Source organism: Poecilia mexicana, unplaced genomic scaffold (genome assembly GCF_051168715.1).
Source record: "Poecilia mexicana isolate PSO_F unplaced genomic scaffold, ASM5116871v1 scaffold_16, whole genome shotgun sequence".
Taxonomy (NCBI): Eukaryota; Metazoa; Chordata; class Actinopteri; order Cyprinodontiformes; family Poeciliidae; genus Poecilia; species Poecilia mexicana.
In genome coordinates, this window is record NW_028263385.1 from 19,460,500 (window position 1) to 19,476,326 (window position 15,827).

The following is a 15,827-nucleotide window of genomic DNA, read 5'->3' on the forward strand; positions in this document are numbered from 1 at the left end:
GCAGGGTGATCGGAGCTTCTTAAGTCCTGTGCTGTGTGGACTTGTTTCAACCGTTTTACGAAACAAACTGGATTCATTAGGATTACCTTCCCCAGGTAAGGATGAAAGATCAGAATTACTTGACTTTGCAGCCAGAAATTCGCTTCTAAACAACCAAAAAATATTTCCTATGTAGCTTAATTGGCCCGAAGGTAACCGCTGATTGTTAGCTTAGCAGCTAACGTTTTCATACTGTTTTCTAAAGAGAGAGAGCTGATCAATCAATCAATCAAATTTTATTTGTATAGCACATTTCAGCAGCAAGGCATTTCAAAGTGCTTTACATAATTTTAAACAGTGAGAAAGAAAAAGAAAGTAATAAAAAGATAAAAAGAAAAGATGAAATCACAGCCTAACAGGACAAGGCCTCCAGCCTTGCAGCACCAGGCTCCGTCCGCCTGTTTCGCGAAAATTTTGCGCTAGGACTTTCGCTGTCCTACGCGGATTTTGTGCATTAATTGGTTACCTGTTAGTCTAGAATTTACAGGGTTAAACAGTGAGAAAGAAAAAGAAAGTAATAAAAAGATAAAAAGAAAAGATAAAATCACAGCCTAACAGGACAAGGCCTCCAGCCTTGCAGCACCAGGCTCCGTCCGCCTGTTTCGCGAAAATTTTGCGCTAGGACTTTCGCTGTCCTACGCGGATTTTGTGCTTTAATTGGTTACCTGTTAGTCTAGAATTTACAGGGTTTTATATACGCGCAATGACTCCCAGTCACTCGCAAATACATAGAAGGCATCAATTGCCATAAGCAACTCTAAACAGGTGGGTTTTAAGTTGAGATTTAAAGGCACCCAGTGTTTCAGCTGTTTTACAGTTTTCTGGAAGTTTGTTCCAAATCCGTGGTGCATAGAAACTGAATGCTGCTTCTCCTCGTTTGGTTCTGGTTCTGGGGATGCAGAGCAGACCAGAACCAGAAGATCTGAGGGGTCTAGATGGTTGGTACAGCAATAACAGATCTTTAATGTATTGTGGTGCTAAACCGTTCAGTGATTTATAAACTAACAACAGTATTTTAAAGTCTATTCTTTGAGCTACAGGGAGCCAGTGTAGGGACTTTAGAACTGGTGTTATGTGCTCTATCTTCCTGGTTCTAGTGAGAACGCGAGCAGCAGCGTTCTGGATCAGCTGCAGCTGTTTGATTGATTTATTAGTCAGACCTGTGAAGATGCTGTTGCAGTAATCAATACGGCTAAAGATAAACGCATGGATGAGTTTCTCTAGATCCTGCTGAGACATTAGTCCTCTAATCCTGGAGATGTTCTTCAGGTGATAGAAGGCCGACTTTGTGACTGTCTTTATGTGGCTCTGAAGGTTCAGGTCAGAGTCCATCACTACTCCCAGGTTTCGGGCCTGATCCCTGGTTTTCAGTTGTAATAACTGAAGCTGAGCATTGACTCTAGTTCGCTCTTCTTTCGGTCCAAAGATAATAACTTCAGTTTTGTTTCTGTTCAGCTGGAGAAAGTTTTGGCCCATCCACACATTTATGTGATCTAAGCATCTGTTCAGTGATTGGATGGGTTCAGAGTCACCTGGTGACATCGTGATGTAGAGCTGTGTATCATCCGCATAGTTATGGTAGCTAATCCTATTTCCTGCTATAACCTGAGCCAGCGGGAGCATATAAATATTGAAAAGAAGGGGTCCTAGGATTGAGCCTTGGGGTACCCCACATGTGACCTTTGACCTCTCTGATGAGAAGTTTCCAATTGAAACAAAGAAATGGAAAAACCGCTGTTAGAGGAGAAGTTCATTGAAGATCAGGGGATTTAGTGAGGAAAGATCAGTCAGGATCAGAGCTGGAGCTGCTGTTCTTCAGTCTGCTTCCCAGCTCAGTTTCACCATGACGGTATTTAGCTATAAAGATGCTACGAGTCAGAGCCCAACATGCTGAAAATGTCTTTTTCTGAATGTGAAAGAAACATATATGTATTTTCTATTACACTTTGGATTATTTCTCTATTATCCTTTGCTAGGGTTGCCACCCGTCCCGTAAAATACGGAATCGTCCCGTATTTGGCTGTTAAATGTTGCGTCCCGTATTGAACCGATACGGGACACGATATTTATATAAATATCCGATAGACACACCTATCACACACATATCAACACTAAGTGTAACAATAATGACCAAAATAAAACACAGGAAATATTAAGGCCAGCTAAATTCTTGTTGCGGGAGCTAAAGGACCCCTGAACGCTACGGACCGATGTTGTTGTCACGGTTGCCTAGAGACGGACACTACGCAGCCGCAGTGAGCTGCTATCAACCCACATCTTTTTAAAAACATCCTCGACCCGATTCTCCACCATCCTTAGAAGCAATACCTCTCGTAAAGATACAGACGTGAGAAGGAAAACGCAAATCTCAGGCTGCATAATGTTAGTGAGGATGAACACAGACAATTAAAAAAAAAGTGTCCATTGTGGCGCAGTGTGATAACAGACAGATTCAGGAGAGGAACTGCAGACCCTGATATGGTAACATTTTTCTATGATTAAGTTTCTTATTGTGCTTTTAGTCGACTATATTGGTTTGATTATTTGCTTATCAGCCAAAATAATACAAATCATCATTTAAAGAACATTAGAACTTTACATTAGATTAACCCTATATAAATACTTCCTACTTTAAAAGGTTTGTTAGGGCTTTCTGTATGTTGTATTTTTGAAATGTTTATATATTTTATGAATTCATTGTTCAGTGGTCAGTGCACCAGACGCAGACCTGCAGCCCAGGGGCGGTTCTAGATGGGGGCCAACGGCGAACCAAAGAAGTTATACTATATAAATGTCTTATGTTAATACTCAGTGGTTGATTTATTTTTACCTTCACAATTTTACTTTAATGAATTAAAAATTATAGTGTTGCACTTTTAGCTGCTGTATGGAGATAGGATCACACTTTCCATCTGCCAGGGATCTGCAAACTGAATCCATGGAGACTCAAGTGGGTCTTGGCTCACTTATTATATCAAATGATTAAATATTGCTCTGTTTTTGTTTGTTTGTTTGTTTGTTTGTTTGTTTGTTTGTTTCATTCTTTTTCAAGTGTTGCCATGGAAAAACACTGACTGTCCTGGCCCCTGTGGTAAATCTGGTCTAGAACCAGCCTCCATGAGTAACATGAGTTACGCTGAGGTGGGGGCGGGGGCAGGTAGTGAAGGCTAGACCTGTCCAAATCCACAGATATTTTTCTTCCTGTCTTAGTTTATTACCGGCCTTCGAAGGACCCGTCCTCCGAAGACCAGTTCTTCGAAGGATGCAGACCCTGAATTCGGACACAGCTAACAAATATTGCATTATGGAGAAGGTAGCCATCAGTAACCATGGAAACAATGCCACGCCGTCATGTAGCCTAGCATGTTTGGAAAAAAATTATTAGCGTCTCATCTTCTGTACATTTTTACAGCTGCTCCGGCTTAAGGGGAAACGCTGTTTATGACACAGTGACATAAATCATGTGGTGTGAATTCAGGCAAAGTCAGTAATTTGATCAACACATCAGAAGGGAGGAGGTTCGGGTCAGTTTTTAAGCTATCTGTAAATACCGCCGTCTATGAGCCCCAACCAGGTGTGCTACATTTACAGACAAATTAGCTTGATTCCAGCAAGTAGAAATCATGAATAAACTGACAAAAACAACTTGGAAAAACAAGTTCAATACTCCCGATTCTCACTTATGATGTACATCATGGCGCTTCGAATGATTAAGTGACGCAGTTGCAATGGGTCAATAACTGGGTATCCCCTTTGTCATAAATGCTGGATTAACCTAAACAATGTATTATTATCTGGAAGTAATCTGACTAATGGCTCAAGGCTTCATGCTGACGTCTAAGTGTCAAATAAATGCAAATCAGTCTGATTAAAATAAAAATGATGCGTGTGTGTTGATAACTATAGGGGAGAAAAGACCAGTGATAGCATCCTCAGTAAAATGCTTAGCTCCTCCTTAGCACCTGCAGAAAAAAAAAAAAATCTGGAGCCACCATTGCTCTGCAGCCAAACCATTTCTGTGTTTCAGGGTGAGGAGGGTGTTTTTTCTGCTATTGCAAGGACAATTACAAAAATAATAATAATAAAACGTTTTTCTAACTTCAACTTCAGACCTACGTTTTTATTTACAAACAAATGCATGTTCATAAAAAGATATATTCTTGCCCATAATTTCATTGATAGAGGGCGCAGTTCCATCTGAACAACATGGAGGCAAAAGGAACTGAGACTCATTATTAGACCGAGGGCAGCCGGACTAATTTATTTTGCTAAATTGTTATATTTAGCTAAATACTGTTGATGAGGGGCACAAGCAGGTCACCTAAAAAATAAGTTAAAAATAAATAAATAAAAAATGGGCCCTTGGGATGTCAAGGATAAAATGAGCAGGGACTTCATCCCCCCATCAACCCTCTGCACATGCCTGTTACTTCTCTTTTTTCACTTCCGTATTTTCTGTGGTTTTTTTTATATAAAATGTGTGTTTGAAAGCATCCTTTTGACAGAGCAGTAAGATGCCAAGTCAAATCGTCTTCCCACAGTTTTAGGGAGGACTTCATTAAATAGTGCACTTTTGAAAGATTTCCCATAAACATCCACATCAGAAGGTAAGTTGGTCTTAACTTTAAAGAATATGGCAAATAAGTTCTTTTTATATCTTTTTTTAAAACTTAAATTGAATACTCACATCAAAGAAACTAACATTTTTATTTTTTATTCACTCATTAGAGCAAATACCTGTAAAAGGGAAATAATTAATTTTGCTGCACTAAATGTTTCAAGGAAATTACATCTTCCTCTTTCCTTAAAAGAATAGAAGAAATATTTCTATTTGAATGCAGAACGTAGAACTTTCTTATTTGTTTTTCTAAAAAAAAAAATGTAATCTTATAATTAAGTTGGACAATTAAAGAGCATAAGTAAATTATATTTTGTTTTACTTTTTATGATTTTTTGTTTAATATTATTGCGGTAATGAAAATGGCAAATTAACATTCACCCCTTATGCATAAACCATTTGTAATTTTTTTATTGCTTTCCAAAGTTTACATGTTATTGCTGGCAACTTTATTCTCTCAACGGGTTAAATCTAAATATTAGATTTGATCTAAATGTTAGATTTAACCCATTGTGGTTTTCTTCTTTCTTTCATGGAAACATGTTCTGCTTCAATACGTTTTCATGAAATAATTTAGAATTTATATTTGGAATCCACAAAGCTTTTCCATATGAAACAACTTTTCAAACTTCCTCTTATAAAGTTCTTTAAGCCTTAAATCAGATTCAAGGAATCTGAACAACATGAATCCTTGAAGCTGTTCCTTGAACCACCTACATTGTAAAATGATCACTGGAATATATGTGAAAGTTTTTCTTTTTGTACGGAGTTGAATTGCTTGGCTCAACCTGGGAGAAGAAGAAAAAACAAACATCTATTAAGTCGGGCTCATTAAAATGTTTGTATGAAAGAATCTGGGTTGTCCAGATCAGAATTTGTTTTCTGAAGTTGCAGCTTGAGCCATTTTTCTGAATAATAGGAACAGGAAACTTGACTCAAATTAATGCCATGTACTGAGTTGTCCTGAATACAGCTTGCAGAAAAGGTCAGATGAACCAAGCAGATTGGAAAGTGCAGCAGTCGATATCCATGCATTCACTGTGAGCTGGATGAACAACATACCATGTTAAAACCTTTAATGTCACGAAAAACAGAAGTAAAACGTAAAATTAAGCACCTTTATCAGAAATTTAGATGAGAATGCAAAAAAACTGAGAATATTGAATAAATAGATCTATACAGCTAGACTCATGATCAATATTTTAATTTAGAGAAAAACATTACAACTAGTTTCATCTCACACTACTGAATAATAACCACTTTTTAAAATAAGCTTTAAAATGGAAGAAGAAAAAGTGCAACAAGCAAAACAGATTTGATAATTTATTATAAATGAGATTTAAACATTTTGTTTGCCAGCTAATCCAAAAATCTGAGATTTGACCTAAAAAAGCAGAAAAAAAGGTTAAAAAATGAGATCAGCATTGAGTAGCCCAACCTCTGTTGCTGCTCACATATAAATAAAGTTTTTAAACATGCATAATGCCAGCATTTCCAGTAAACTAATGAGGATGTTACTATAAATACATAAAAAAAAGATGCCTTCAGAAAGGGCATGAGCCCCACACCCACGGTTTGTGGAACGGGGGGATGCCGAAAGGGTGGTTCGCCCTGGCCACCAAACAGAGTGAATATCTGACAAAAAATAATAAGAAAACTATATTTATGGGATAATTTTGAGTTCTTGAATAGTTTAAATGCAGCTTTTATTAGATTACTGATTCTCTTTGCTGATTTTTTCGCTCCTGTTTTTTTTTTTTTTAGTTTTTTTTTTGTTTTTCTTCTTTTTTTTTATTTTAGTACTTTTGAGCAAATAGGACCCACCACCACACATTACAAATATTTGAAATTCCTTACCTGATCTTAAGATTTTGATCAAGATAATAAAAATGAGAGGCATGGTAAATAAGTAGTGAAGACAGAACAGATGCCGATTACTTTCTTAAATTGTTTATAATTCCAAACAAATGTAAACAAGGAAGTGAGCTAGTCCATTTTTGAGATATTGTATTTAATTCATAATTTCTGATTATGAATTCTGAGAATAATCATTTTTTGTGGTGTGAACTTATTCTTTGTTCATGTGAATTTTGAAACCAACACAGTCTAAAACATGAAGATGATCCTCTTAAAGGGTAAAAAAATGGGGAGATGGCAAAGTAACTGTAAAGTAGCCATTTTCTTTCTACTCTAACAACTTGAGCTCATGCATGCAAAACACAACCCACACTACAAAGTCATCTTTGCTTTTCAGATGAGAACTTAGTCAGGTGAAAACAAAAAAGCGGAACAGAAAGAAACTGTAGGAAGCTTTGTTAAAGATGGGTACCAGTCTTTTTACATCTTTGGAACATTTTAACTGCACAGAAATGGAAATTAAACAAAATTTGGTTGACTTAAAATGGTACAAAAGATTTTGTTTGTATCTTTAATTGTGGTGATCTGTGTTTTTGTGTATTTATTTCTAGGGTTTCCTGTGTCCTGTCCTCTCTGTTGATTGATCCCAGCTGTGTCTAGTTCCCTGATTACCCTGCCTGTGTATTTAAACCCACCTGTTGTCTTTGCCTCTTGTCGGGTCGTCGTCTATTGTACGACTGTCTGTCACTGCATGTCTTGTTCCTCCCAGTTGTTACTCATGTTTCTGGATTCTGTTACGTTTTGGACTTGTCACTAAACACTTTCTAATGTCTGCCTGGGCCTGCGAGCGTCTTCCTCACCACAAACAACATCACATCATGACATTAATGATAAGTTGTTTCAATAAATAATACAAATGCACCTCATTTGTTTCTTTCAGATACCTTTACATCAAGATGTTTTGGTTTAGACATTTGCTCCTGCACCTCTGGTTTTTGGGTACTTTGGTTTTCTTCTTTTGAACGGCGTAATATTACATACCATCTTAATTTGATGCAACTGATTAATTTTTACTTCCATAATTTTGACTTACAACTACTTTTCTCTTGCAGGATGTCTTTACTCGGCAACACAAGCTTGGCGCGTTGACATGCCAAGAAATATCAAAGGATTGTTGAATTCCTGCCTCGTTATCCCTTGTAGCTTTGACTACAATCGGTATCCACCTAAAAGAGCAGACAGAGTTGTTTGGTACCAGTATGTGAGCAGGGGATATCCTTTGGTTTATGACAACTGGTACCCTGGAGATGTAATTAGCATGTATAGAGGAAGAACCTATGTATACACTTCTACATATAAGAAATCATGCACTCTAGAGATTGAACGTGTGAACTGGAACGACCACAGACAAAAGCTTTATCCTTGGGTGGATCCAGAAAATGTTGGATCTAGCACATATGCATTCTATGACACAACTGTAACAATTGAAGTAATTGGTATGTTTGTTTGTTTTGGGATTTTTGCCTTGAACATCAGTTCATTAGTATGTCATTGAAAAAGTTTTTAAGTTTTTACATTTCCTTTGTAGGACAGCCACAGCGACCACAGATTATGATCTTCGGTGAAAGAAAAGTTGGAAATTCTGTAACAGTGCAATGTTCTGCTCAACACACATGCTCCACCCGTCCGCCAACTCTTAGCTTCAACATCGCAATGAAAAACAAAAAAGTTATCCATACTCAGCTATCTGATGGCACTTCTAAGACAACTTTAACAGCCACTTTAGACTTAGAGACAGACCTTCAAGTCGTTAAGTGCACTGTCGAGCACCCAGGAGGTAAAACGGCAACAACATCTGAAACCTTAGCTGCACAATGTGAGTGATAACTCTCAAGATTAAAATCAGCATCACCTCTGTCCTAAACTTAGGTTGTCTGTCTGGAAAAGCTTTAACCATTCTTTTGTTCTTTGTGTTTTTAGGCTCCATTTTACCACTGAGCATTAGCTCTTTGTCAACTGAATATCTAGAAGGAGTTGCAAGCCAGGTAACATGTGAAGCTTCATACACTTGCTCCAACAATGCACCAGTTCTCACGTGGAACTACGCTAACATGCCAGTTAATACTAGAGATATTAAATCCTCTGGGAGTTTGAGGAAAACTGTTTCCACATTGGCATTTACGGCATCAGCTAAAGACAATGGAAACTATCTGACATGTTCTGCAAGATTTCCTGGAGGACAGACCCAGCAGAAGAGCACCACCATACGGGTAAAACGTGAGTGCCAATCATAGTTAAATTAGTACTTCTTGTGAAAGTACTTCTTCTGCAATTTAAGGAATTATTTACTTAAAGCCAGCTCTTATATCTTGCTGAGAGGTTACTTGTAAGTTAATTTAGTCTTATTTTAAGTTTATTAAGATACTAGCAGTAGAAACTACCAAAAATACTTGGTTGGATTTTTTGTTTTTGCAGTGAAGGCATTTGATCCCTGTAAGTCACGATTTAGGAGTTAAGGTGACTTTATTTTCCCACCACTCTATTTAGTTGCCAAATGCCACCAGAGAACAAATATCTGAAGAAAGACAACAAATAATGCTATTAGAAATACAACATTCAAATGTAGACATTAAATTAATGTGGCCCATCAAAAATTTTTACCATTTTGTTTCTATGTGTTTTACAGGAAACATGCTCAATCTGGATTGGTCTTTCACTACTCCAGGAAGTGTAACAGGAATGAAAGGGTCATGTGTCATCATTCCTTGCAAGTTTTCCTACAGCGAAACCCAACCGAGTGGCCTCCAAGTTGTCTGGTACTTGTACCAAAGTAATGGACGTGCAGACGTATTCAACCAAAAACAGTCAAATATTTTGAGCAGATATAATGGGATAACACATTTGAGTGGCTCTGTGTCAGACAGTAATTGTAGTCTTAAAATAGATCGGCTGGACATGTCTCACAATGAGGATAAACTCTATCCATGGGTTGATATCAACCCAATTACCTCCTACCACTCACAGGGACACTCATTTTTGGATAAAAGCACCAAAATTATGGTTTCAGGTAAGAAAAAAAAAAAAAAATATATATATATATATATATATATATATTCCTTTCATGCATGAATTAAGATCCTTTGTGTCAGAATTTTTCTCCAAATTTCTTTTGATTTTCTGAAGGCATAAAAAAAGTTAGGAAAAATTTTTGTAAAAACAAAATTTTATTATTTTTTTTTATTTTTATTTTTTATTATTATTTTCTCCAAATACAAAGTTATTGTATCAGTAGTATTGTTCTTTAGGGCTTATAAGAGTTGTCTACAGTAGAAGGAGGGATTGGGTCGGTTGGCATGCGTTTTTGTCTGTCGGCCATATTGGATTTAACAAAAATAATTTCTTGCATTTCCAGCTGATGCCAGTAGTTGATAATGTATTTTATGATGCACTAGTGTCCACTTCAGTGGTCTGTGTGCCTTTATAACATGAAAATCCACAAAAAGCACAAGAAAATGGCTTTTAGACAGCTGTCCACTGTAGTGACCACTATGAAAGGGTTAAATGTTGCCCTTCTTTGTTCGTCTCAGGTCCAGTTGGTTGACTTCACAGCAGATGCACTCATTTGTTTTATTTATCAACTTTCAAGAGCAGCGTAACAGAACTTCATACATCAAAACATGTCTGGAAAAACAACTTCTTGATTATGCAAAATAAATCTCACAATTATTCACATCCCTTGCAGTTATTTCCATTGCAGCAAGAAACTTGTTTTTGTCTCTCATTTCCTAGTAAAATAGTTGTTTAGGTTAAAAAAATGTATGTTTAACTTTTCCTTTCACTCTTTCACCAGTACTTTAAATATCTACATTGATTAACATAATTCTCTTTGTATCTTTATAGATCATGCACAAGAACCTCAAATGAGCATCATTGATGCTCCTAGGGTGGGAGAGCAGAGCAGGGTTACCTGTAAAGTGCAACATACATGTTCTTCTGCTCCTCCTGATCTGACTCTGAGTGGCATTCCTGGAACAGACCGCACCGTGGACTCCTTGTTGTCAGACGGCATTTGGGAAAGAACGATAGAACGAACTTGGAATGTAGAAGAAGACCACAAGAAGGTGGAGTGCACTGTGAGATATCCTGGTGGACAAAGTGCCAAAAGTGAGCTCCTCCTGCAGGTTGAATGTGAGTATGAATATACACGTTGTGGTTTAAATTGGTTAGATTTTTAAGTTTTCTTTACAAGTAAACATTTTCAATCGTTTTTGCTTAGGTCCATTTGAAACAATCAAAATGGTAGAACCTCCAGGAGAGCTGACAGAGGGAGTGGCAAAGAGTGTAATTTGTTCTGTGTCCTACAAGTGCAAGACAAATACGCCAACAATTGAGTGGAACTTTTCGGACATGCTGTATTTACCGAAGCACAAAAAAATATCCAGTAATACGTATACCACTGAGTCCAATCTTACATTTATTGGCTCCCTTGAAGACAACGGAAAACCTCTGACCTGCACTGCACATTTTGTGTCTGGAGAAACCTCAGACTCCTCACTTCTTCAGATAAAAAGTCAGTTTTTACATCTAACACACATTGTTTACTACTGTAGTTTAAATTAAAATTCAGAGAACCAGGAAGATTTACAGCTTCAATTGCAGCAAAAAATGTTGGCCAGTAAATAATGATTGGTATCTTTAATCCAGTTAAAGTTATGGCTTTCTCTTGGGTTTATTGCTTAGCTTCTAATCAAAAATGTCTGTTTATTGATTATAACATTTAAATTAATTTATTTGTTCCTTTTTACAGAATATGTACCGATTGAAGAAGAACTGAACATGGAAGATAGTGAGTTCACCTTCTTTTTCCTTACAAGGAAATAAGACAAACTGATTTCCTGCTTATTTTTTCTTCCTCTTTGTGTGCATTATTTCATATTTAAGCCTGTCAGTTTTGTATATCTGTATAACTTTCATGTCTTCTGTATTGAATATCCTGTAATTTCTGACGGCACCTTATTAAGTTTAAATGGTCCTGTTTCCCCCTCCAACAGCTTTCCGTGTCCTGGCTGCTGACGTCCCTGTCAGATTCAATGCCTTGACTCGGTCCTGTGTGGTCATCCCCTGCAGTTTCCAGGATGATGAGGATCAGCACCTGACTCGTGGTATCTGGCACAAAAAATCTGGGGGAGTGGTGTACCACAATGCCCGCAGTAATGTTTTGGACCACTTCAAGGATCGGACCAAAATTCTGGGAAACCTGAATGAAGGAGACTGCTCTTTGGAGATTGATGATATAAAACCCTTTGACAACGGCCCTTTCTGTTTCTATGGAGAGAAAGAGCAAAGAAATAGAGATAAACCAAACAAATACAGATTTAACAACAGCTGTGTTTTTATTGTCATGAAAGGTGAAGAATCCTTCCTAATGTTTTACATCATTCACATGCTGTTTGATTAAATTTCTTACAATTTAAGCAATAACAAATGTCGTTGGTCTTAATCCTCAGCTTCTCCAGAGAAACCAGTGATGAGCTCAGTTCCAGCTCAAGTGGATGCTGGTTCGACTGTAAACGTCTCCTGTTCTGTCAGTCACTCATGTTCATCACATCCTCCAGAGTTTTCATGGACTGTCCCTTCCATCAACAACGACGTTTCAGACACTGCGATATCACGAGGCGTCTGGAAGACGACATCCACCATCACGTTTGTGGTTGCTGGAGGAGATGGACCGAGAAACCTAAACTGTACCGCTACCTTCTGGGGTGGAAAGAATCAAACCAGGACATTCACATTAATTGTAGAGGGTTAGATTCAACGAATTTGCTCTGTTTGTTATCAAAGCATTGGACACAGAGAACTGAGAGGTTTTTCTCATTGTGATTATTTTAAATCTTCATCACCAGGAACTATGAAGTACCAGATGCAGAAATCTGTCCCTGTGGTTATTCCTGTCGTCATCTTAGTGCTGATCCTCTTTGCTGTGGTGCTTGGCATAATCGTCTACAGGAAAAGGTGAGCAAACCTCTCAAAATCAATTAATAGACGCTTTGTGTGTACTGTGCTGATATTTGTTGACCTTCAAAACTGAGGCCAATTAAGTTGACCTAAAGAAATTACAATCTTCTCATCACCAGAAAACACGCCGATGACCCTGTGAGGCCTCCGCCAAGACCAGAGAAAAGGCAAGAATTTTACCTCCAAGACCTTTTAGAGAATAAACAGATTCTCACATTTCATTTCTGCAAAAGGTCAGAGCAAATGAGTGAGGAACAGATCCCTCTCCATATGAAAACCTCTCATATAAATTACAAAAATAACAAACGACCCAAAAACGGTTTACGGCCAATATATGCTCTAATTTTCTTAAATACAAAAGGAATGGGCCCTCTACTTAAAAACAATCAACTTGATCAGTTTAATTACTTAAGTAAATGTAACATAAAAGTGAAAGAAGTAAGAAAAGCAAGTTGCTATTAAAATGAAACCAACTAAATCAAAACCCTCAGATATCCAGCAGCAGTTATAATAGAAACTTAGTGCAAGAAGACAACAAGTTTAAATGAAACTTTAAATCAAAATAAAGCCTAATGCAAGGCTAATTATTCTGTAATCCACTTTATTTGTTCTAATTCACCTATGCCAGATGTTTGCTTAGGTGCTGTGCTAATTTACCATTTTTGCTCCCCGTTTTGATATGAGGTGTTAATTTTGCTCTAAGCATGTTTTCTTTTAAATCCAGTTAGTTGTTCATGGATAACATCAAGAGAAATGTCCTGCCTCTCAAACGAAACTGATTCAAATGTTATAGATATTAATGAGTATTTGTTAAATATTATTCTACTTTACACTCATATTCACACTCAAATGTAACATCATATCACTGATAAATGGATATTTACATACCTGTTTTTTCACAGGAGATCTCTTTGGGGTAGATTATCCAGGTGAGTTGAATTAAACGTTTTACTTTAGCGTTTCTTTTTGGTTTTGAATAAGCAAATAGTAAATCCAAAACCATTTTAATACCTATAGGAGATACTTTGAGGGAGATAGAGAGAAACCTCCAAGGCCAGAAAAAAGGTACGAAGCCAAAAAGCTATTTTTGAAACTGCCCAGTTGAACACATACTAAGAACTAACAAATGTTTCTGTGCAGGAGATCAGTTTGGAGCAGGTTTTCTCGGTAAGAACAACAAAAAGCTAATTCTACCATTTTAATCCTCAGTTTTAAAGCCTGATGCTCACAATACTATTATTTTCAGACAATCAGAAGAAGATAAAATCGGCTGGCAAAACACGAGGTAGGAACAGTTTTTGTTGTTAAATCTACTCATTCTCATGATTAAAGTTGCTACTAGTTAATTGTTTCTTTTACAGAAGGTCTTTCTGGAATAGATTTTCAAGGTAATTTCTTGTTTATTACAAATAAGAACATTAAGTGGTTAAAAATTGAAAAGTAGACTAAGAACAACATGTATAATTGTTGCAGACGCCCAAACAACTCGACTGACCTCACAGTCAGTTATTTGTAAGTTTTCAGCTGTGGATTCAAAAATATTTTATAATGAGCAGAAATGCTGAAAATGTGATATTGTGAAATATGTTGTTGCTCCTAGAAATGATGCAGAAGTGGTCGTCTGCAACAAACAAGTCAACAAACAGCGTTACCCGTCACCAAAGAAGTGAGTAGAGCAACTGTTTATTTCAGGCTTCAAAAGACTGCAGTGATTAATTTGGTTCTTTATTAATTATCTTGTTTTGTTTATTCAGTAACCAAAGACGACCTGCCCCGCCCACACCAGAGGTCAGTTTCATTATACATTGATTTTTACCATTTACAGCTGTTGTGAGGACATTTCCGTCAATTTTTCTTGCTACACATTAAAAATAACAATTTTCCCCGATGATCAACTTTCCAGTAATGGTCTAAAATCTAAACCTCTGGGCTTTTATTGTTTATAAAACGATGATCTCTTATTACATCAAACTTCAACATTTTTGATAATATTTGTCAAGAGCCATTGGTTTTACATTTTTTGCACGGTTCATAGAGTACAATACAAGCACATAAAGTGTATTAAGCAATAATGAACCAATTTAATATTTTTTCTTTACAGGATTGTTACGTCTACGGCAACATTTAATAAACAGTCTGAGCATCAATGTGGATACCCTTTCTCTTCTTCTGCTGTCAATTTTCAATTTATAGTTCACATTTATAATCATGTTATTCTCGCTTTTCATTTCAATGGCAAATTTTTACTTTTCATTTAAAGAAGAAATAAACAATAATCAGTCACTAATGCCTCATTTCTGTATTCTCTGCCATGAAGTCAGTTGGGGGGATAATGGAGTGTCACACAAGATGGATTATAATCAAAATAAAATTTATGGTGGGACGAACAAAATACGAGCAGCAACATAGATCAGTGTTTTAATAACGGGAGGAATTTTTCAAAGATGTTCATAAATATAGGGAGGGATAAATGTTACCTTGTCGCACTGAAAACAAAGTTGGTTTTTGTTACTGAAATAACGTGAAAATAACACAAGACATTAAAAACAAACTAGTTTTCATTCAGAAAACAATGGTTATTCATGGGATTGAGATTAAAAAATAAGTAGTTAATTTCTTTACTTATTTTCTCATTCCGCCTTTTAAAGCAATCACCACAGATTAGTGATTTTCTGAAATAATTTTTCTGCCAGAACAAGCCGGTCACTGTGTTTGCTTTAGAAACGCCAAGTCTGCAAAAAAAAAAAAAAACTTCTCGTTGAACTCTGACCTGTCCTGCTTCTGCTTATTTCTTTTTTAAACATGTAACAGTCATAATTTCATGTTCCTTTGCTGGAATTTGAGGAGTTAAGATCCAAAAAGATTAGAAATATTTAATTGTTTTGAGCACAGTTAAGACATTTATACATGTAAAATATTTAGCTCTTCACTATTTATTGGAATGAATTATTTGTACGTGGCCATTCTTGACACAAGAGCGTGGTATGTTTTCTGTTTTCATGTCAGGTTTCAAACAGTGTTTCATCTAAAAAGCTGTCTAGTGCAGTTATTAAGGATATTATGGAAGTGTTTTAACTTCCATAATTTCAGTTATGGAAGTTAATTTCAATTAACTTCCATAATTGAAAGCACTTTCAATTATGGAAGAAAAGATGGCGATTATACCCACAGTGGCTCAGACTGGCAGGACGCGGTAAGCGTTTGAACTGATGCTTGTGAGTGATAACCGCTGATGAGTGACGAAACAATCTGGCCTCTGCCTCAGGGATTCTGCTCCTGCAAACCTCCTCACAGCCTG

General features: G+C 36.8%; 1 protein-coding gene across 3 annotated transcripts in view; it reads left to right on the plus strand.

Moving 5' to 3' along the window:
• Positions 1–14,812, plus strand: part of LOC148155064 (uncharacterized) — a 34,794-nt gene extending 19,982 nt beyond the window's left edge. The window contains exons 1-22 of one of the 3 annotated variants that reach the window (XM_088014063.1): positions 2,916–4,646; positions 7,455–7,513; positions 7,627–8,010; positions 8,103–8,390; positions 8,495–8,791; positions 9,201–9,581; positions 10,415–10,702; positions 10,791–11,084; positions 11,322–11,360; positions 11,566–11,922; positions 12,022–12,318; positions 12,418–12,526; positions 12,649–12,696; positions 13,432–13,458; positions 13,547–13,594; positions 13,670–13,696; positions 13,776–13,814; positions 13,891–13,917; positions 14,003–14,041; positions 14,130–14,195; positions 14,284–14,317; positions 14,631–14,812. In XM_088014063.1, the coding sequence (XP_087870189.1) occupies positions 7,471–7,513; positions 7,627–8,010; positions 8,103–8,390; positions 8,495–8,791; positions 9,201–9,581; positions 10,415–10,702; positions 10,791–11,084; positions 11,322–11,360; positions 11,566–11,922; positions 12,022–12,318; positions 12,418–12,526; positions 12,649–12,696; positions 13,432–13,458; positions 13,547–13,594; positions 13,670–13,696; positions 13,776–13,814; positions 13,891–13,917; positions 14,003–14,041; positions 14,130–14,195; positions 14,284–14,317; positions 14,631–14,657 (3,159 nt within the window). In that variant the 5' untranslated portion in view covers positions 2,916–4,646; positions 7,455–7,470 and the 3' untranslated portion in view covers positions 14,658–14,812. Of the gene's footprint in view, positions 1–2,909; positions 4,647–7,454; positions 7,514–7,626; positions 8,011–8,102; positions 8,391–8,494; positions 8,792–9,200; positions 9,582–10,414; positions 10,703–10,790; positions 11,085–11,321; positions 11,361–11,565; positions 11,923–12,021; positions 12,319–12,417; positions 12,527–12,648; positions 12,697–13,431; positions 13,459–13,546; positions 13,595–13,669; positions 13,697–13,775; positions 13,815–13,890; positions 13,918–14,002; positions 14,042–14,129; positions 14,196–14,283; positions 14,318–14,630 lie in introns of those variants that run through there. The other 2 variants (XM_088014064.1, XM_088014065.1) reach the window with 2 other exon arrangements.
• The last annotated feature ends 1,015 nt before the right edge of the window (positions 14,813–15,827 follow it).